This window comes from Galendromus occidentalis, unplaced genomic scaffold, assembly GCF_000255335.2.
Source record: "Galendromus occidentalis unplaced genomic scaffold, Mocc_1.1 scf7180000076500, whole genome shotgun sequence".
In the NCBI taxonomy this organism is placed as follows: Eukaryota; Metazoa; Arthropoda; class Arachnida; order Mesostigmata; family Phytoseiidae; genus Galendromus; species Galendromus occidentalis.
This window is the reverse complement of record NW_003804489.1, coordinates 416,852-437,628: the sequence shown is the minus strand read 5'-3', so window position 1 is coordinate 437,628 and position 20,777 is coordinate 416,852. Positions and strand designations below refer to the sequence as shown.

General features: G+C 53.8%; 1 protein-coding gene across 1 annotated transcript in view; it reads left to right on the top strand.

The window, feature by feature from the left end:
• LOC108865228 (Down syndrome cell adhesion molecule-like protein Dscam2) overlaps window positions 1-20,777 on the top strand; it is a 145,887-nt gene that overhangs the window by 16,995 nt on the left and 108,115 nt on the right. The window contains exon 3 of the mRNA XM_029113264.1: window positions 19,283-19,603. Coding sequence (XP_028969097.1) covers window positions 19,283-19,603 — 321 coding nt within the window. The remainder of the gene's footprint in view (window positions 1-19,282; window positions 19,604-20,777) is intronic.

The following is a 20,777-nucleotide window of genomic DNA, read 5'->3' as shown; positions in this document are numbered from 1 at the left end:
GAGCGCCATTAAGCTCCCTACGTCGGATATTCTGATTCCTTGGACTGCTGCCGAGCTCGAACATTCGACGAAGCACCGGTAGTCTCGAGCGTCGAGAAAACTTTTCGATGTCTTCGAGTTCGGATGTTCGAAGTTCGAATCCAACAGATAATTGAGTGGAGCGAAGGAGCAACCAGCGATCGCTGCGCTAACGCACCGAGTCTGAGGCTGCCTGCGCTAGTGAATATGCTTAACCGCGATGAATCATGTTTTGTTCCTTCAGGGAGGCCTTCCTGGCTGGATTCTCAACAACGTTCCACTCAAGCCGAGCAGCTAGCTCTCCATCCGGGCTGAGTTAGTTTCAGAGCGTTACCAGCTGCTGGCCAAATGACCACTCGTTAGAGGCTGCTGCGGATCTTGCGCTTTCTCGTTCATTCCCGCCTCTCCTGCTGAACGCTCAAATTAGGAGAACCGGGCGTGCGAGGAATAAGAGTGATCGACAATCACGGATCCGATTTCGTTGAGCAGGAGCCAAATTCCAGCACTAATTCTAGGATATTTCCCGGTTCGGTCGCATCCGAAATTGAAGAATAGAAGCTGGCGATTTCCCCGAACACCTACACAGTTCTGTGAAAACACATCTCACACCTTTTCGGCGCAATAATTAATATCCCTGTGTCCCATACGCAGCGTCGCGTTAATGACAATATCGCCTGGGAGCAAGCCCAGCCGTGCTCCCTTCTGCTCTTGCTAATTCCTTCCGTTACTCGGTCAGCTCCTCACTTGCTCCTTGGTTCGTTCACATAAACCGCAAGCAACAGCTGTTGGGTGGGGCGGGAGGTCACCTGATGGATCTGCTTATTTAGCGGACGAGTTGCAGATAAGCATCGGCATAGACATTCTCGGGATCGAGACTTAAAACGGTGGCTCCTGCACTGGATGGTAAAATGGCTATTAGGTCTCGTCATCTGGATTTGCATCAGATGCTGAGACTGAATATCGATCGCGAGTTGGAATATCATTGTTCCGCGGTGAACCCTGCAATCGTGGTTCGACCTAGACGTAATGAGCCAGCCGATACGGAGGGGCACTCATTATCGCTCAGGCGTAGGTCATAATGGAAAGCTGGAGTCCTTCATGATAACTCGGAGATGGAACCGTGGCAGTGAGTCCGATTCGGAGGCCCCGAGGAGGGCGCGCGAGGCCTGAAACGAGTGACGGCGATATATTCGAAGTATCGCCTTTTGTATTATAGTCAAAAGCAATAGTGCAGTCCATTGGTCCCGTCGACGATTTCGGTTGTTTTGCCAAACAAGCCCTTCGCGGGGCTGGATATTTAATCAAGCAGCTCGGCCCCTTGGGCATAACGTGCGTTCATGAATCGGATATGTGTCTCAACGTAGTGAGTCGTTCGTTTGTGTGTGTGAGAGTGTATTAATTACAAGAGCAAGCCCGACTTTATTGCGGCTAGCACGCCATACGGATCGTCCCCCGTGACCTCATTGGCCTTGTTTGTCGGTTCGGACCGAACAAGCCTGAGATGGGTCTGAACACGCGGAAGAGGAAAAAAAGGAAGGGAGTACACGAGGAAAAAGTACGGAGGGAAAAGCCATCACTAGCGAATGACGCTGGAGGCGAAATACGTCAGCGGGTACCTAATTCTTATTTACAGCGAGGCGGAGCTCTTTTAATGGCGTCTAGCCGAACCAGTTGGACGGGGACGGCAATAACGGCAGTTCATTCGTTGTACGTCATCATGCTACAGGATTGCTGCGTCGCAGAGCGAGGCTGAGAGACGGCCCGAGAAAGGTCTAAACTTGTGATAGCCACTCCGATCCAACATCGTCCGTCCCTCTGTCCGTCCGTACGTCGATTTGCTTGTCTGGCTAGTTGGCAGCCGACTGGCAGGTTGAGGAAATCTCTCGGGACCAAGGAATGATCCCGCTCCATATGAACCTTTTGCTTGGCGGAGAGAGAAAGAAATTGGGGCAGCGTCGTCGGACAAACCGGATCGGGTACCGTCAGGCTCGCAATTGGGTTTGTTTCACTAGTTGCGACCTTTCACCGCCGCCGCTATCAGTTAGTTCACCGTCGGATTTTCGCGACGGCGGCGAGCTTCTGCTCCCGTTCCCGTGGCTGCGGATCTCTTAATTATATAGACTCTCAGTTAGTCAGTCAGAGAAGCAGATGGGTCGGATAAGGTGAACGGTTTGTTCATCGGTGCGATCGTTGGAGGTATCGATTGCTTGCTAGGAGACTCGGTCGCAGCCATCAACGTTCGAACGGCAGTAGCCGACGCAATGACGGCGGCGACGCCGAAGTCGACGCGAGAGGGGACGGACGAATGAGAGGAGTATTTGAAGAAGCCAATTAAAACACAATGTCACGACTCGGTCGTCCCTTTCTCGGTTACAAGTGTTCCCTGTCGGATCTCTTACGACCTTGTCGATTGTTCCCCTGACAGGTTTCGTCTTGTTCTCTCGGTAATTGAGCCTTCGTCTGCGACAGAACTGAGGCGACTTCTATGCGTTCGCTTCCCGCGACATCAGATCGCATTGATTTCTCCTGCCTCGATCACGGACCATGAATAATGGCTGGCGAAGACCCGCGGTTTCCCCTAATCGGGAAAGATATACTACTATGTGTGTATTTTTCCATGGGCATGTGTTCTCGCATACTCAGCCGCTGAGTCGCGGCGTCATCGATGATGAGCCATGGAGAGCCGCGCGAACCCTCCCGAGCAAGATGGAGCAGAAGCGGAGCGTTCCCGTACCGTAGCCGCCGAGCGTTTCCTTACGTAATATTCATCTTCGTTGACTGAAGTAGAGACAGGCTACGCCGAGCTCATGCGATATCGTTGGCCGTCCAGTGTTCCATCCCGGTTCGCAGACAGCAATCGTTCTACAAGTACAGGGCTTAGTCCGAGGTCTGCCGACCTTGGCGCGACTTGACTCGGCTCGGCGGGATTGATCACTTCCGTCTACACCGACGAAGACTGAGAGAAACTCAACGGGAGCAAGCGGCAGCGACGGTGGCCGAGCAAGCGAGCGGGTGGGCAAACGAGTCAAGCTCGTCTGTCAGTGAATCAGTGAGTGGGTCTCACGGTAAAAGCCTCGTTAATATAGTCGTCGCTTCGGTCTGTGCGTCTGCTATTCGCGGATCTGTCTTTCCGAGAGCGGACGGGAGCATCGGCCGGCCGGCCGGTCGGTCGCTCGCTCGGGATGGGAAGGAGCAGGGGGTGGGAGGCGGATAGATGAACGAGCCCGTGAACGGGTGAACGCACCATTTAAGATATCGAATGTTACGATTCGGTGAACTCGCGAAAACGACCATCAAGCAAACACCGAGGTCAATTGAAGCAACTCCGGCGCCCGCCTCCCTTTGCGATGAATTTCTGCTGATCGTAAGAAAAAAAACATTTTCTGACCAATATCATTTCCACGATTCCTTTCGCGAAATTCCTGTTCGCTTTATGCTCGATACGGTGGAATGATTCCCGAGTGAATCGCAGAATTCGTTTCCGCCGAAATTCACTCGGGTCCAGCGAGTCGTTCGAAACTCTGAAATATCAGGGCGTGGATATTCTGCGAGGGAGAGACTCTTCGACAGGATTCACGGTGGCGGCGGCTTTCACTCTCGTCATTCGAGACGACCCCCCGGTGAACATCGCTGGATCTCGAAATTTCGGAGCCAGATTGCTCCTTCGCTGCTACTCGCCCACTGCGAGAGGCCTGCAACTGATGGTATGCGGGATAAGCTGACCATTCTCTCGTCATACACACATTCTGCGTTGGGTAGGTGGGAGGATGAGTAGACTTTTTCCCGACCGTGGAAAAGAAGAAGAGCCCATGTGTAGAGGCTGCTGCGATGGAGATCTGCGAACGGAGGAAAACGAGAGGGAAAGGGGCGGGAAACACTTAGACACACTTGCCGCTCGGCCAACTTGCATCTATTGAACGGTGGTTTTTAGCCCCACTGTCGGTCGCGAGACTTCGGGACCCTACAGAGATAGATTTGGAGAGCAACTTGACGAAATGAGCGCGGAATCCTGCGATTAATGAACACTTGGAGAGATGCCCAAGTGTTACATTTTGTTTGATCACCTAATATAATTACTAACGTCGAAGATTCGATTCTGGGAGCAATAATTGGAGCTCCCTGGTTGAGGGAATATATTGAGCGAGGCAAGGATAGCCTCAGTTTCCTGTTCCTCAGGCGGTGTTGTCGCTGGCGTCGTTAATTCAAGCGACCAGCCGACGTTTTGCGGTAAGCGGATGGATGGATAGATAACAGCGGAACAGCTGTTTCACTATTTTGTGCCGGGATTACTTTTATGCAGATAGGCTTGAGCGCCTTCCTTTTTTCTTCGCTCGGCCTCACCCTCATCCGCTGGCCCAAACACTCCGTGAGAAAATAGGATCCCTCCGTCCCGGGTGTGATTTCTCCACGTTCATTTTTGCACCCCACCCATTTATTCGGGATGAATAAAAATTGCTTCTTGGTTAACAATGTAAAGAGATGAAATGCTGAGATACGCTTCTTGCGAGCTCGTCCGCTCGCTTCCCCCTTCGGGAAGCATGCATTATTGAACGGCCGCCGCGGTGCCGTAGGAAAGTCGACAAAGACGTAAGATTGCGGAAACTGCAGGATGTGGATCCCTACCATCTTTTGGCGTTTTTGCCGGAGATAGGACTCCGTTCGAGTTCATCCTCCGATTGCAGACGAGGAGAACTCCGAGATATATATCGAAAAACACATCTCGACGATCAGAACATCATCGTACGGACGCAGACTACATAATTCCCTCGGAAGCTTGGATTATCATTCATCCGCGTGAAGAGCACCGGCAGCAGCGGTGGACTTGGAATTTCAGAATCTCCAGCTAAAAGCGCGTGTAATCTTTCACCGTCTTTTCTTTCCCTCGCATTGTCGGTCGGTTGTCGGCGTGGACGTTCTCTTTTCCCCCTCTCGACGGTCCGAAGGCCTAGCAGGGAGACCTCAGGAATTCCTTTTGTCCTGGAAGGAGTCTTCTTTATTGTCTCCGGCTCCCCACAGCAGTCAGTCATTCTCCGCTCATCTGTCGGCCAGTCTGCGGGTCGCTCATCCTTTTTGAGAACAGGCCGGCGGGAGGGTAACCTCGCTGCTCGAATCTTCACAGCTTGACGCTCTGAAACGAGTCCCGTTTGATTCCCATGAGATTATTCCGCGGGATAACTCCGTCAGCTGGGATTGGCGACTATGCTCGAGACACATCTGATGCCATTCTGCAGCTGCCTCTGCGGTTTCTGAGATCGTTCTAAAGTTGGCTAACGTCAGCCACCGTCCGCGCCGCTGCTCAGGCCGCTGTTCGGTGGGGGGGAGCGAGCGAGCGATTTCCTTCAAGAGACGGAGGTTAGGAGGAGGAGGGGGAAGAGGAAAAGGAGGAACAGAGGAAAAATCTTCTCCAAGAACTCGGGGAGTTTCTCCCAAGTGTGAACTCCTCAATTTTCCTTAATACTCCTCGCCGCATTGAAAGAACTCCTTAACGACCAACACTCTGTGGCGGCCCGGCAAGCTGGTTGGTTTCGCTCAACTCTGTGCAGCTCACATGCAGATGTACGAGGAGCAATAAAGGGAAGGAGGGAAAAAAGAATAGGAGAGAGAGTATAAGAAATTCAAAAGTGCGCACATCTGTCCCCGCAGCTACAGTAGGCGCTCGTCGACTTTTCCTAAGTAGGGGACCTAGAGAGGAGCACCGGCAGAGAATAAAGGAGGATCTCGACGCGCGCGCTCACTGTCCGTATAATTGAATGCGTTTTTACCGCGATTCGCCCTCGAATACATATGGCGGCTCTCCGCGCTCTCAGCTGACCGCCGACTGACTGTCGGACAAGCTGACAAAGTCCTTCGTTGTGGATTTTCAGTGAGCGAGTGGGAACGTTCGCCACAGTCACAGAGCCAATTAAGAGTATCGTCACAGGGCCGTGTATCGAGTCCCATCACAAGTTGCCCGAGGCCCTCTTGTCTTTGGTTCCTCGGTAGGTCGGTCACCCTTTGCCTTCTCTTGTTTCACTTTTGAATAAGGGCAGCGGCTTCGGGTCGGCAATGCCGCCCGTGGCTCTCGGTGACAATTGGATTTGGCCCGTAATTTTCAAAGTGAGTTCCCGACGGCCCCCATGTTTTCTTGGCCCTTTCTCCCTTCCCCCTCTCTCCCCTCGCCCCAGTTCGCGTCCCGTAGTCCCCTCTCGTGCTTCCACTCGAGTCCTTTTTCCGCGCGGAACGAGACTTGCGCGGGAGCTGTCTGGTAGTTCGTCTCCATCCGAACTTCGGCCCGTCGCCTCGCGCTACCGGCCTTAGAGTGAACCCGTTCCCGAGCTTTTCGATTCCGGTATCGTCTGACTCCGGTGCGTTTATCGCTCCGGGAGGCGCATGAGGAGGTGCATGGAGTCGGGAGCACTCCGTGCACAATGATCCCCTCACTCGGCGATGAGGATCCGATGGAATGAAGTTCGAGCAGGCCGAACATCGATTCCATCCCGCGTTCATCTAGTCGCCCGATCACCGACCGAAGATTGAGGCAGCGGCGAAACCAATCAACCCGCGCCGGAGGAGTGGGTTGGAAATTTGATGAGGGTCAACCAAAACGCCCTGGGGACGGAAAAATAGACGGACTTTGCTTACTTGGCTGGCTGCCTGCCGGCCGGTCCCGTCGCGGAAGTACCCGGTACCCTGAGAACGGGTTCCTGTCGAGAGACCGAAGCCTGTCCATTTTCCCATGTTCTCCCGGACCGTGCTTACGTCATCGTCACGATTCTTGTCGTCCAATTTTTCGTCGCGCTACTCATCATCGCTCCGACGACACTCCGGGGTTGTCGGACGAACATTACTCGACAAAATGAAACTACAGAAAAAAATTGTGAGAGATCCTCTTACGCCGTGCTGGAGTGGCGACGATGTTTCTTCAAGCGCCTACGCTTGGAATATGCTCGGGTGGATGATGTGATAAGAGGGTGCTCCGCGGGTCGGCGTGTGAGTCGATGAGAGGGAATAGATGGATGGACAGAGGGAAGGGGCTGAGTGTATCGGATGAAATACATCGAGGAATACACAAGTGGATGTGTTTGGACAAAAAAGGCGATCGGAGTCGACTAAAATAACAGCGGGTCCGAATAAGAGAAACACAATTTCAACGAGCACTGGAACAAGACGGGAACACATTGGGCGGGAAGGATGAGGGGCCTCCCGAGCCCGATATTCGATTAGAATTATTCACTGGTCCTTCTCCTCCTCGGCGAACTCGAAACCTAAAAATGTGAAGCTCAATGTACCTAGAGCCCGGGAACGCTAACCAAACCCGACTTGCCTGGCCTTTGTCGGGGCGAGTTCTACCGCCGATAGCTATCCGATACTTTTTCGACTGAATCAGGCTGCTGGTACTCCTGAGAAATATTTTCTGGATCCGCGGACGATTCAGATTTTCCCTTCCGGAGGGAATTGAGATACTATTCGCTAGTGGATGATTTTCTTGCGATATGCAACGACTGACGCGATCTCCGGCGCTCTCGAACCGATTCATGGCTCATCATCATTGATCATTGATATCAGAGATACCTCTTCAAGAAGCGCTCTTCGGAACCGCACCGCTCGTATCGTCGAAGGCATACCGTGCTCGGGCTTTCTGCGTAGCTCCTTTTCAGACGCCCGTGCAGTGAAATGATCGACCGACTGCATGGATTGATTGATTGATTGATCGATCGATTGATGTGGCACCTGCAAGGAGAGCGACCCACGGAGGAATCTGCTTATCAATCCAGAGAGCTCTCTATACTATAGCTGATGAATTAAAGCATTCAGCGGGCGAGACTATCTCGGTTTTCATCCATTAAAGAATCAGACGGTTCCGATAAGTCTCGCTCAGACGGAAGCACGCTTTTTCCAAGATAAGAAACATGGCTTACCAAGTATAACAGATTCAATAAGCATTGCCGGTGAATGGAGCCTTTCCCGTTGATTCTTTGATCGAGAGCGATTCGAATCCAAAACACATGTGTGAAGAACAAAATATTTTTATCTCGACATCGCTCCGCATGCTCAAACTCGCGGAAGATTTCGACGCATGTTCGAGCTCGCTTAGTTCGAGAACGCCGCACGACGAGCTCAATTTCAGTCCTGATACTGTTTTGCGAAGCGAAAAGTTATCGCTGGAGGGACTACACAACGTGATGAAGAAATTCAAAGAAATGATATGCAGAGTCCAGTCCCGATTAAAAAACAATACTATGCGATATAACTACAGTTTACCCCGCGTCCAACAATCTTCACACTCAGTCTCGATACTTGCTCACGGTCTGGCTCGGCGAGCGAGTCAGTCGGACTGTCTGCGAGTCTGCGCCCCGCAGAGCGAGCGATCCTCCGGCGAGGGTAACGCACAAAGTTAGTTAAATATTTCTCCCGAGGGCTCAGTTGCACTCTCCGGAGGATCGTCCAGAGCAACCATCCACTCACTCCTCCACTCACTCGCGCGGAATGGCGGCATCACTCATCCACTCAGTTTGCGTAGCATCATCGCTCACATGCCACGTCCTTACCGTCCATCCGCTCCCCCTCCCCCCCCCCCACCGCTTATTCATGCATTCCAATGGCGATACGCCACTCGTCGGCAATAAATTTACGACGATTCCGAGCGTAATCGAGCGCTGTGACCGACCACATCAAGGTCGTTCGTCGGACGGAAATTTTATACTATTCTTTTATCTTCTTCATTGGGAATCGTCTTGGGCTCCACGACCAAGAAATCGGAATAACGTCGTCGGCACGGGATTCCTCAGCAGGACATACAATTCATCGATTCGTCTCAAACACAATCTGGCAATCGTTCCCGCAGCCAAGGGCTCCGTGTCCCTAGTCCGTTTCCGAATCGATCGATCGTTCAACCGATGCACCGAGCTCATGTCTGGACCGTTGAGAGAGACCGCTGGTATTCATCCGACTCGCACCGCCCAAGCCGTTGTCATGAGTCATGACCGGACCCTGGACTCTGTCTCCATTCTCTCTCTGGTATTCCTCCGAATGTCTAACTGTTTGCTCGGCACTGGACGTGCTGCTGATGATGATTCGTCGGCCGCAGCGCCGAATGCCGACCCTATGGACTACTTGTTCTCCATCTCAATGCCGAGGGCGACAGCCCCACCGCAGCAACAGCGTCCCGTCCATATCAGAGGACGACGACGACGACGACGGAGGACCTCCAGCGCTGATGGCAAACGAAATGCCCTTGGCGTACGCCAGACAACTCCACAGCCAGATTTCTGCACACAAAGGCAGACTTCCGAGATATGACGTATACGAGCTTTCCGAAGGTAGCTACGCCGCCGAGAAGCCGACGCTTATCGCAAAGCGTCCGGCTCAGCTGATGCCGGTCGCGAGCTTCGTCCAGGAGCGAAACGGTATCCCATCTTTCATGGAATGTTGCTCCCGATTGGCAGCGAGTCCTCTGCGGGTATTTCATTAGCGAACGTTATGTCAAGGTTAAAAATTCATCTGAGGGTCCGCGCTGTCCGCGAGAAGCCGGGTCGGCCTCCTTTCTGTGCTCTCGGCGAGGAAGAGGGCGGACGGACCGGGCGAACGGGATCACTGAAAGCACCCCACATCGATCATATCAAATCATGTTAAATTCGGTTAAGGTCTAGACCCGGCTAGACGTCGACCCGGCCGCTTGGCGGCTCTGTGGTCTGGGGTCGGGTCGCTGTAATTTTTCTCCTTCAGTCTGAGCGCCGAGCAGACTAATCCTTGGGGGTGTCGGCGCTCGTAGTGGATTGTGGTCTTATCGTTGATGAAAATTCTCAGCAGCAATTTTCCTCCGAAAAAAACCGTCGCTACGATCCGAGGGAACGTATGCTTCGCGAACGGTACCTGGAGGTGGGAATCTCCACGTCGGGTTGACTGGAAGTTTCCGTTGAATTTCACGCTCGGCTTCGTCTATGCCAAGGGTGGGCCGAATGGGATGTATCATACATTCCGTTTTCGATGAGGAGCCGAAAAGGGTCTTCTCCAAGCCTGTTGGAGACGCTTGGCTCGAATCAGCGTCAAAGCTGGAAGGGTGTAGCTAGCGCATGTCGGGATCCTGCGCGGAATCCAGGCTGAGAACCATTTATTCACGATCATCGTCTTTGGGAGAGAGAATACCGAGAAGATTCTCAGATTCGTTCCGCGATCGAGTCCAAGGGTTTCGGGGTAGTTTGATGGCTCTATCGGGGTGTTGTTCTCCCTGGCCTCGCTCGACGCGTCGGTGTCCGTCTCGTCGCCCCAGTCGGGATGGTAAGTGGCGGACGGATGGTGAGCCACTCGCAGTCGGATAGACGAGCGCGCGGACCGACGAGCGCTCCCGAACTCGTCACGATGAAGGCAAACAAGTTTTCAGTTTCTTTCTCAATCACGTAATCCGATTGCCGGCGAGTAAACGACGGACCCCGACGCCACCGCCCGGGCCAGTAACGCCGTCGTCAACGCTTGGCGGTGGGGAAACGACGAGTGGGTATGGGTAGCGTTCTGAAGCCCTTGGCCCGCCACTCGTGGAGGATCCGAGAGCAGGATTCGGGTGGGGTGGGGGACGACACGAGCGAACAACGAGGCACTTACTCGCTGTCATATCTTCTTCTTGTGCTCGCCGCTCATCTCCTGAAGTCGGTCGGTCGACTGTTTGGTCCGTCATCCCCTTTTGCGAACTGCTGAGCTGGCTGCTGCTGGTGCTGCCGCCGCCGCAACCACCGCTTTCGAGCGACTCGACCAGCAGCGTCTCGACCGTCGGTCGGTCGGTCGGTCGCCCGGACGGGGGTCGAGCGAACGAGCGGTCCGGCAATGGCAATAAATCCAAGCGGGTCAACTCACTCCACGTTTCCTCTCGAGGAGTTTTTCGCATTTATGTCCGGTGTCTGTTTGTCTGTGAGTCGGTCGGGTGATTCCTCGGTCTTTTGAGGGACCGAAGCGCGGCTTCTTCTCTTCACGATCACATTGTCTATACCCCCTGAATCGGTGTCTCCCAGCACTCTTGTTGTGTCTCTGGGCTTCTGCTCTCCCTTGTTCCCGCCTTGTGTCGCGCAGTGGGTTCTTCACTCGACGGAGATGAAAAGACAGCCGGACAGAGTGCTTATAGGCGAGAGGATGGTGAGCAGAAGGGAGCGAAGTCGAGGAAACCTAGTCAGAGCGTACTCCGGGGGACCACCGAAGGGGCAGTTTACAAGCCCAGGGACTTACGAACAGGGGCGCCGTTCGTAATGGGTGTCGTCGGTGCGTCCGTCCGTCAGTCAGTAGGTCCGGTCGTTTAGGGTAGACTTCTTGTTCATAATGAGAGAGGCTACGTCGACGACGCTCTCACCGCTGGCGGTACGATTGTGCAACTTCACGAGGCTCAGCTCGAGCTCGTTCTCGATATTGAAACGAAGAATCGGCTCCGGAGCCATCTTCGCCGATCGATTCAGGAGCTCTCGGCGAAGGAATTGAGTTTTGTCTATTAGGTTGGGCCCCCGGAGAAAAAATATGGAACTCCCAACTCTGAAATTCCGGGGACGTCGTCCTGGGCCACTTGACAAGGAGGACTTTCTGATGGCTCCATTTATTAGTGCTGTCGGCTCGAAGTTGAACTCGGAGCTCGACTCATTGGAAGCTAGCTGCCGCAGCAGAGGGTTCGCACCTCGCGCGGACCGGCTAGTGGTCCGTCGCGCCGGCAGTCGGTCTGGCCGGGTGTCAAGCAGTCGAAATGTATTACTCACCGGACGGGGACGTGACCTGCGTCCGGAGAGTGAGCTACCCGTCAGAAAACCCTTCGTCGATCTCCATCGTCGCCGGAGTGCTCGAAAAATTAGCCCTACAAACTCACGAGTGACCGACAGTTCGATGGGCTCCCGCTTTCGGACCGGCAGTCGGAATGCGCGGAAACCCATTCATGCGATCGACTGTACGGATATGACGGGACCTCGCGGAGAAAGGCGAGGATCAGGCCGTACCGAGGTCGTCACGAGTCCCGAATCACAAGTGTGTGGAAATGCAGGTTCGACCACCGGATAACTTGTTACAGAAAGCTCACGATGCGGTCTCGGAGCTCGTAGCCCGGACTCGGCAGAGAGCTCGAGCCCTAACGTCGAGACGTCCTGGAGGGTGTTTTTCTTTTTCTGGATTTGTTTGCTCCCGCCCAGTCTCCTTCTCGCTCCGTTCACGTGTTCAACGTGCACGTGATAAGAATCGTTGCCACCTTTGTTTTTCTGTCTGTCGCCCATCCGAAGGTTTGTTGCAACGTCGAGGCCACGCCGCGGAGAGTCGACACCGAGTCGGAGGAGCAAAGCCGCCTCTGGACTTCTCTTCTGTTTATTCTTGACGAGCGGAGCGAACCCTCGTGCGGGAGGTCACGGAGGAATGAAAAACACTCCGACAGCACGGGCGAGTCTGCTTCTTACGACTTGCTCCTTCCGCGTGGTCGCGAACTTCAAGGCTCCGTCTCTCGACCTGCCTCTGCAGCCACAAAGTGATCAATGGAAAGCAGCCGGGAAACTCAAGAATGGCAAACGACGAATGCATTCACTTCCGCCTAATACATCTTCCCTCTCTCTCTCGCGAGGGTTCCAAAAATGGGACTGTCCCTCAAGTTCAGCTTCCGTTGACCTTTCCGGAACCGCCAGCCGATTCGAGAGGAATCCGCCAGATAAACGGCGGTCCGGACAAACAAAAGAGTCAAACCTCCATTGGTCACACCTGTTGTGAGCAGAGACGTGTCAGCTTTCTAGGTCCGGTCGCCGAACCGCTCGAACCGCCAGCCGGCTATCCTCCTTGTCTCCGACGCCTTTCAATGTCCTCTGCCCACGACCCGTCCTGGCCTTTCCTCTGGCAACGGCGATCGCTTAGTCGCGAAGCCCTCTCCTCCGGCTCAGGACTCGCCAGCTGTTCCTCCAATGATTCCCTCCGAGGTTCGAGCCTAGTTCCCTCGACCTCCGAGCCCCTGACGAGCCCGCGTTCGGCCAGGTGCGTCTGACCACCGCGGTCTTGCGGTAGTTCGTGAAGCTTCGCTATTCGTCGCAGGCTTTGACGAGGAGTACTTTGACTCTTGACGTCTAAACCGTGTCTTCCACGTGTTTTCCTAAAATCCACCTGGTCCAGTGATCCTGGAGCATTCGAACGACCGGATCCCCAGCAGGCCTTGCTCGATTACAGTCGATAAGGAAGAGGATTCGGGTGTTTGGCAGCTCCTCTTCCCGTTCGCTCACCGAGAGGGAAACCTGGCAACAGCAGGAAATCTGGTCTCGACACAAGTTTGGTCATTGTGCATCGGGACCCTGTCGTTTCGCTCTGCCCAGCCACTCTTCTCCTCCCTAACGTTTTTCTCTCTGAGCGTTCCATCTAACTCCCGACCGTCTCGTTGTCAAGCAGGAAGGCGAGCTGACCGGTCGGCTGCTGACGAAGCACAACATCAACATATGTTACAAATTGCGAGCCGATGAGCGAGTTTGGGTGGGTGGCCCGGCGGCCGGGAAGAGCTTGGCGGCCTGGCTAAACGCCATCTTTGTTTCTCTGACTCCGTAGGCTGAACCGCTCGCTCGTATGCTTCTCTTGGTCAATTCTCCAGCAAGACGTAATGACTTCAGGGTTCCGCGATGCTAGGACTCGGGGCAGAACACGAAGTTGGGCCATATCCCCAATTTTCGCTCGTTTTCCCGCTCGGTCATCCTTTTCGAGGGCGAGGAGGGAAAAGGGGCTGGACGACGGCGCGCTGCTTACGGACTCGGCCCGCGGACGGCCAATTTGAATGACGACTCGCCGTGGTATGTGGTGGGGCGGATCGGGCTGCGCCAAATGAAAACTGTTTCCCCGTACGCGACCGGAGGTGGTGACCACGGCGAGCCGGCAACTTCCTGATGAGCTAGTGTTATGCCCCGTAAAAGGAGCGTTTCTCCTTCTTCAGCACGGCCCCCTCTGGGTCCCCGGGGTTTGTTCGGCGAGTCGACGAGACGAGCGATGGGGCAGCCACCCAGCTGGCTGACAATATTGTTCTTGTTTCGGCGGTACGGAAGAAATATCTCTTTGGTAACTGCTCCATGGCTCGTTCGCGTGGTTGGCTCGCCGGCTGAAGGGAACGTCTGGGGAGGCCTGCCATGGATAGTCGTCACACGGGTGACGTTCTGAGAAATATTCCGCTCAACGGCTGGCGCCGATGCTGCGGCCGCTGTCGTCGACCCCCTCCGTCTTTTTGTTTCGTTTCTCCGGCTGCTCATCTGGGCGTTCGCGACAATTCCTTGCACACCGCAACCAAAGAGTTCAGACTCCCATTCCTCCGCTCGCTCGTCCCGCAGGACTCGCAGACAGACAAAGAGACTCGCAGACGAGAACGAACAAGGGACCGTCCAATAGGAGGGGGAACGAGCATGGGACGAGGAGTGGAGGACGGCGTGTTGTGTATCTTTGCCTCGGGAGAACAACAGCTGACTTGGTGTTTTTAGTGCCCGAAGCAAGTTCCGTAATGAAGCTCTCCACGTAGCAAGCCAGGGAATGTCGGAGGGGCATCCGACAAACGTTTCGGATCATTATGAAAGCTTATCTCGCCATGGCCACCCCCTGCGCCCTCCTCGTTCACTCCTCCGGTCGGTCTGAGCGTTCGTGTCCCTAGTTGTTTCCCACGCCTCGCAGATCCGCAAGTGACGGCAGGTAACGACACCATCTGCCGGATCGGAAACAAGAGCGGTCCTAACCGATCGTTCCCGATGGAGGCCCCGAAGTGCTTCTGCAGTCTTCGATTCGCTTTTTCGCGTCTTAGCTCCGCCGGTCCCTGAAATTTCTGACCATTAGGCAGATAATATGAGCGTACGCGAGCGACCTTGAAGCTTCGTCAGCTGCGGAAGAACGTGAAGTCAAATCGTTAATTATTTTTACGTAAGCTGACCGAAAAGAGTGCTCGGGATTGTGGGATACAAACATCAGCAACAAGGAAGAGGACAAACGCCAACACTGACTTGATGCCGTGCGATAGCCGACGAACGTCCTTCTGGTGTTCATATAAGAAAATCCCACTGCAGATGGTGATGTTGCTGATGATGACGCGTTACAAATATGGCGGCTTCCGTTTCCGGCTAGTTGTATGTCCGCTGACTGGACTCTCCGCCCGTCTCCATGAGCTCTGTGTCGGTGACAACGACGGCGACGTCGTCGTTGGCGTGAAGGTCTTCTCTCGAAGTGCTCGACATGTTCCGCAGCCGAACGATTCGGTCTACTACATTTTAATAATCAATTTGCTTATTGTGGGGACGAACGGTCCCTGCGTCCGTCCGTCCGCTCGCCGCAGTCGGCTTGCCTGCATAAAAAACATAATCGATTGCCGTGGGTCGCATTCTGGTTGCCCAATAACTATCAGCGTCCTTTAGAACAAAATGTTATTGATCCAATACCAACGAAGCGCTGGAGGGAAACGCTCGCTCGTGGGTCAGTCCACGGACACCCGCCGAGCAGTGCTCATACAAATACTCTTCGAGCTACGTATCCGCACAAAGCCGAAGCGCTTCACGTCCCCGCGGAAGTCACAACGGGGAAAGATCGAGCATCGTAATATCCGTTCGCCGCCCGGCCACCCGTTCGCTCGGTCGCTGAGCCCCGCTGGGCTCCTGGAAACAGGAGATTCCAGGGCCGACTCCGAAGCGGGAAATAATTTCAAACGGAGGCGAGAACGGATGGCTCTCGACTGTGGTGTCCAGTGGTAGGAAGGAAGGATCATCATGAGACAGAAAATCGCCGCTCGAGGAATATTCCACCACGTTGGATTGGATGTCCCAATTCGAAGTCGGACAGCGCTTTCCGAAAACGGGGGTTTGTAGGCTTGCGAGAATTAATGCAATAAATGACGTGAAAGATCACTTCAAGCGAAGGGAGGCTCAAGCTCCGGAGCTCTGAGTGGTAGCACACAGAAAAGAGCCGGTGAGTACACGGTGACGGCGTCGTCGAAGGCGACAGGGGCGGGGGAAAAGCAAACAGGACGCAGCTCTCACAAACTCGTAAAGGAGACATTATCTTCAGTAACAGCGGATGGCGGCTCAAGTTTACGAGGGCAAACCTAGGAACCCAAGGTGAACTGCTTTGCTATGTGCTGTTTGTCGCACCACTGCGAACTCTACCACTGTCCTACCGTCTTCTTCACCTTTTCTCAAGTGTTCCCAGGCGGAGTGAAGTCCTTCGAGGCTCTCTCAGGTCCCTAAGATCGCTCGTTCTCCCGTCGTGGAAAATCGACAATTCTTGCTCGTGGCTCGTGATTCGTGAGGGACTGGCTGGAGTCGAGACCATATGATGAAACGGAAGGTCAACGTCCGACTTTTGGCGAGAAAATTCGGGAAAATACTCAATGGAAAAAATAGTCAAGTTCGAGATCCCCCCTGCGGACGAGCACGGAGCTTGTTCGCTTATCTCGATGCGAATTTCGGAGCGGCCTTTTTCGAATCGATACTCGTCGTCCGACCAGGTATTCTGCGGGCTGACCGTGGGATCCGTTGACGGAAGCTTGCCGCGACGACAGAGCAGATGCTCCCTTCATCCACTAATTCACTCGGTTCCTCGCCGCGGAATGATACCGGGTCAGGAGTGTTTGGTCGAAAAAGAGAAAAAGTTCCTTCAAGTTGTCCCTTTGTTTGGCTGGAATCGATTTTCTTCCCCTTGTTCTTCGACTCGACAAGCAGTCCTCCGTGTTCTTGGCTTTTGCGTCGAGGACTCCGACTAAGAAAACGGAGAAGACGGCAGCGACGATTGGAAGAAACAACGATTCGGGGGCGTCAAACTTTGCTTCGTACTTTTTTCTTCCCCTGTCGCTCTGCCGGCAGTTCTCGTACGCCCTCTTGCTATACGTGAAGTTTGGCTGCTGCTTCTGTCCTGTCTTCGTTAAGAGAGCGGCGTATTCGCTTAATTAGGAGCCGAGAAAAGGAAGAAACTGTTTGTGGAGGAACAGAGACGAACGAGGAACGACGAAAAGTGAGAAACGAGCTGAGAAAAGCGGGGACACAAGGAGGAAAATCTGAAAGAAGGTGCAGAAATCCCTGAACGTCGTATTCCTAGGTAGCGAACTTCAGAGGGAGCGAAGCTGGAAAGCAACGAGATCCGTTCAGATCTGGACCTCCTACAGCAGAGCGGCAATATCAACTTCCGGAGTCATCATCGATCGATCGATTGGTTGAGCAAGGAGAATGGAGGGTTTAATGCTTTCATCTACGCGAAAAAGGGAGAGGGAATCCGGAAGGGGGTATGGGTATGGAACAAAAGAAGTCCTCAGGCGAGATCCAGGTCACAGCGCAGAACGGGACTAGGATCCCGACCGGGGACTCGACGAAAATCTAGACCGGGCTGTGTGCGAGGCAGTTTGAACCCCCTCGCAGCGGAGTCTCTAAATACGGAGCGTAAACCGATGATTCTGCGCTTTTTGCCTCCGTTGTGGCGGACAAGGCATGACAACACTTGCTCGGTCACTCTTAGCCGAATTGCTTGTTTCTTTGGCGAGTTCGTTGCTCGCCAGCGCTTCAGCTTGCCCGCGAGCCCCGCTGCTGATAAGGCACTCCTGCGTCCAGAACTCATAAAATCAGCAGAAGAGATAAGGCTGATGGCTTTGATGGGAAACGGGAGAGGGAGAGGGAGCAGGAAGACAGGAACGACCGAACAACCAAGCTCCTCGCGACACTCTGTATGATTGTCGCCTGTTGCGATTTCCCGTCCACCGGGCCTGAGAATCTCCCGAGGAATATCGACTAAATTCTCCCTTCGTTCAACTTTCGGAGTAACTTCGCGGGACTACCTAATGATAAAACTGTTCAAAGCGGATTTAGAAGTGAAACTTTCCCCAAGACGCAGCCAAGAGCATTGCGGTGCGGGAAGAGGGAGGTAACCCAAAGACGGTGACTCGGCACGTGCTCTAACGCCGCGCTGCCGTAGTCGAAGGTCGACGCTCGGTCTGCACCTGGATGATGGAGTAGATTCATTGGGGGAGTAGTTTTTTATTATTTTTTTTTCTCTCTTCTCTTCTTCCCTTTTAACGATACTCATAAATACACGCTATTAGAGCGAGGCGACGGAGGCCTCCCTCGTCCGATGGCTACTCAGGGTTTGGGCGGAGTTTGGTCGAGCTCGCTTGAAGGCGTGTGGGATTAAAATAAAAAAGAGGCTCCGGCAGGGAAGGGTTTGATCCTCGGCTCCTGGGTTCTCAGCTGAAAATCTTTCAGGTTCTTTTTTTCCGGTAGACGATTCTTTGTTTCGTCTCCATCTCATCCTGCTCTCGGTTCCATCTTCCCGAGATTTGCTGACTTAAAAACAAAAGCGTCCGCTTCGAGGACCCGCGGCGAGAGGTTTTCCTGGATTCGTGCCCAAATAATAGGAGCTGCCAGTGGAGCTCAGGAGATGATGGGAGAAGGAACGAACTCTGAATGATTGGGAACAAACCTGCGTAGGAGCACGAAGCTGTTCCTCTCGGTACTCCTTGAGTTTCAACCGCTCGTTGTTCGGCCCCTCCACTCTGAAACGTCAATAGATGCTCCGTCCCGAGCCCCCGTCAGGGGAGAGGAGACCGTTGAGAAGTGTATACGGAAGAAAATTCCTCCGTCAATACTCATCAGTGCAAGTTTTCTTTCGCGAAGAACCGCTGCGGTATCTCAGAAAGAGAGTATGACGCAATTTGTACCTGTCCGCTGGTCCCGACCATTGCATCGCCGAATTTCCGCCCTGTGGATATCCCGGGACCGCGACTGTCCGCATGGGGATGCGGCAGAAGTTCCGTCTTCTGCAGGGTTCCTCGCTGTGGCGCGGCGCCCAGCATGGAGAAGATGATCGGGATTGCCCTCGCCGCCTCTGTGGAAGGAAAAGGCGAAAGTTGGCTTTGTGTTATCCCGGATTTAGGGCTGACATTCTCTCTTTCTCACCCTCGTTAATATCGGGGAGCGTACTCGAGGCACTGTCGCGCATGCCAAACAGACCAGCGGGACCTCATCACAACATGGGGCTCCGGACTGGTTCGTGACGTTGCGGCGAGAGGTCTCGCTTGTTGAAACCTCATCTCGTACACGAATTAAATCAATGATACGACCGGAATTATTATCTGGGAGACTTCCATTTCATACGATACGCACTTCAATCCTTAGTCGAAACTCCAGTTAGACGCACGTCGGAAGACTCAGGAGAGAGAGAAAACAATTTTGAGATATCCTATCTATATTCGGACCCTCATCAATCCACGGGAAAAATAATTTCGGAATTAGGTGAATCGATCTTGCGAGAAACGGCATTCCTTGGTATTTGTCAACTAATCCCAATGCATTCCTTCCAGTTATCGATATGTCGCCCGGAGACGTTTCCGTGACGGATGGAACTTCAATCTTGGGCGGGACTGCGGTGTTGCGGTGCATAACCAGCAGTCCTACCAGAGAGCATCTCACTGTCCACAGCTGGCAAACGGACGACGGTTTCGCCATGAGCACAGACAGCAACGTGATCGGCAACAAGTATCACACGTCGCACAATGGAAGAGTACTTCTAGTACATAGCGTCACGCCACAGGAAGAGAAACGTCGATTTCGGTGCTCCGTTTACAATAAACTCACCGGTCGGAAAGTCAACAGCGTGCAATGGGCCAAGATCACAATCATAGGTGAGTGGATGAATGATAGGTTCCTACCGCTGAAGAAGAGATTCGAATCCTTCGAATAATCTCCGCTCGGAGTTTGAACTCACTCGTTTCATGCAAAACGCGGTTCTCCGGAGAGCTTCGATAATGAACCGAGCGCGACGGGGGAACGCTCGACTTCGAACTAAAACCCGCAGATCAGCTCCATATCGAAAAGAAAGAACGAGGAGTTATGTGCGATAGGAGGATGGGAAACGAGCCCAGAAAACGAGGGGGAGGAGGTTGTTTTCGTTGGCGTTGTTGTCGGTTTCTCGTGGTGCTGTGTTCTGCGTTCGCCACTCCTGCTCGGACCGCCACGGCTCTGTGTCGCTTTCCATTTATCAGGAGTCTCTTGATAATCAGGACAAAACCTCCTTGTCGCGAGCACCCGCTCCACCTTGCCGCCAAGCAGGCAGACTGCGAAGGCATCGAGCTAGAAGCACGCCTTCTGCGAGCCTTCCTCAATCCGCTGGGACGTCACTGCAAGAGTTAACTGAGCGAGTTTTTGCTCGCTCGCCTTTCCTCTTTCCGCTCTTTTCTCCCCATCGTCTTCGTTCCCCTATCCCAGCGCTCCGAGCCCGCCGTGACTCCGAGCGGCACGCACCGCTCCCTTGTCTCACTTTTCTGGCTGTTGTTCCTCGGCGACGCAAACACCTGCGGGAAGTGCTCACAATTGGCCTGCCATCCGAGGGAGTCGAAGGCGGTAGAGCGGAAATCGGTCGATATCAGTCGATACGGAGATAATGAGGCCATGAATGTACATACATTTATGAGAGCTTGCCGGCTGGTCAAAGAATTTGGTAGCCGTACTGCCGCCCCCCCCCCCCTTCCCCCCGGCGACCCCGGGGGACAACTTGTGTGAATATTTTATGCCGCTAAACATCTGCTTCGCCTTAACGTTGAAATGTCGACTCCTTCCTCCGTTCTTCTTGGCGTGGTCCTCGAAGAAAAGGTCCAGTCAGTCAGCCTGTAGTGCGTCTGTACGGTCGGTAGGCCTGCTTGCCCGCAGCTTGCTTGGATCGAGTAAATAAATGATGTTGAATCTGCTCTCGGTGCAGCCCAGAGCTTCCGGCCTTATGTCAATTGGAAATGGCAGCCAGCCGCCGCTCCCCTGCCGCCTGCTCTATAGGAAGGAGGAGAGAAGAAAGAAAACGGAACA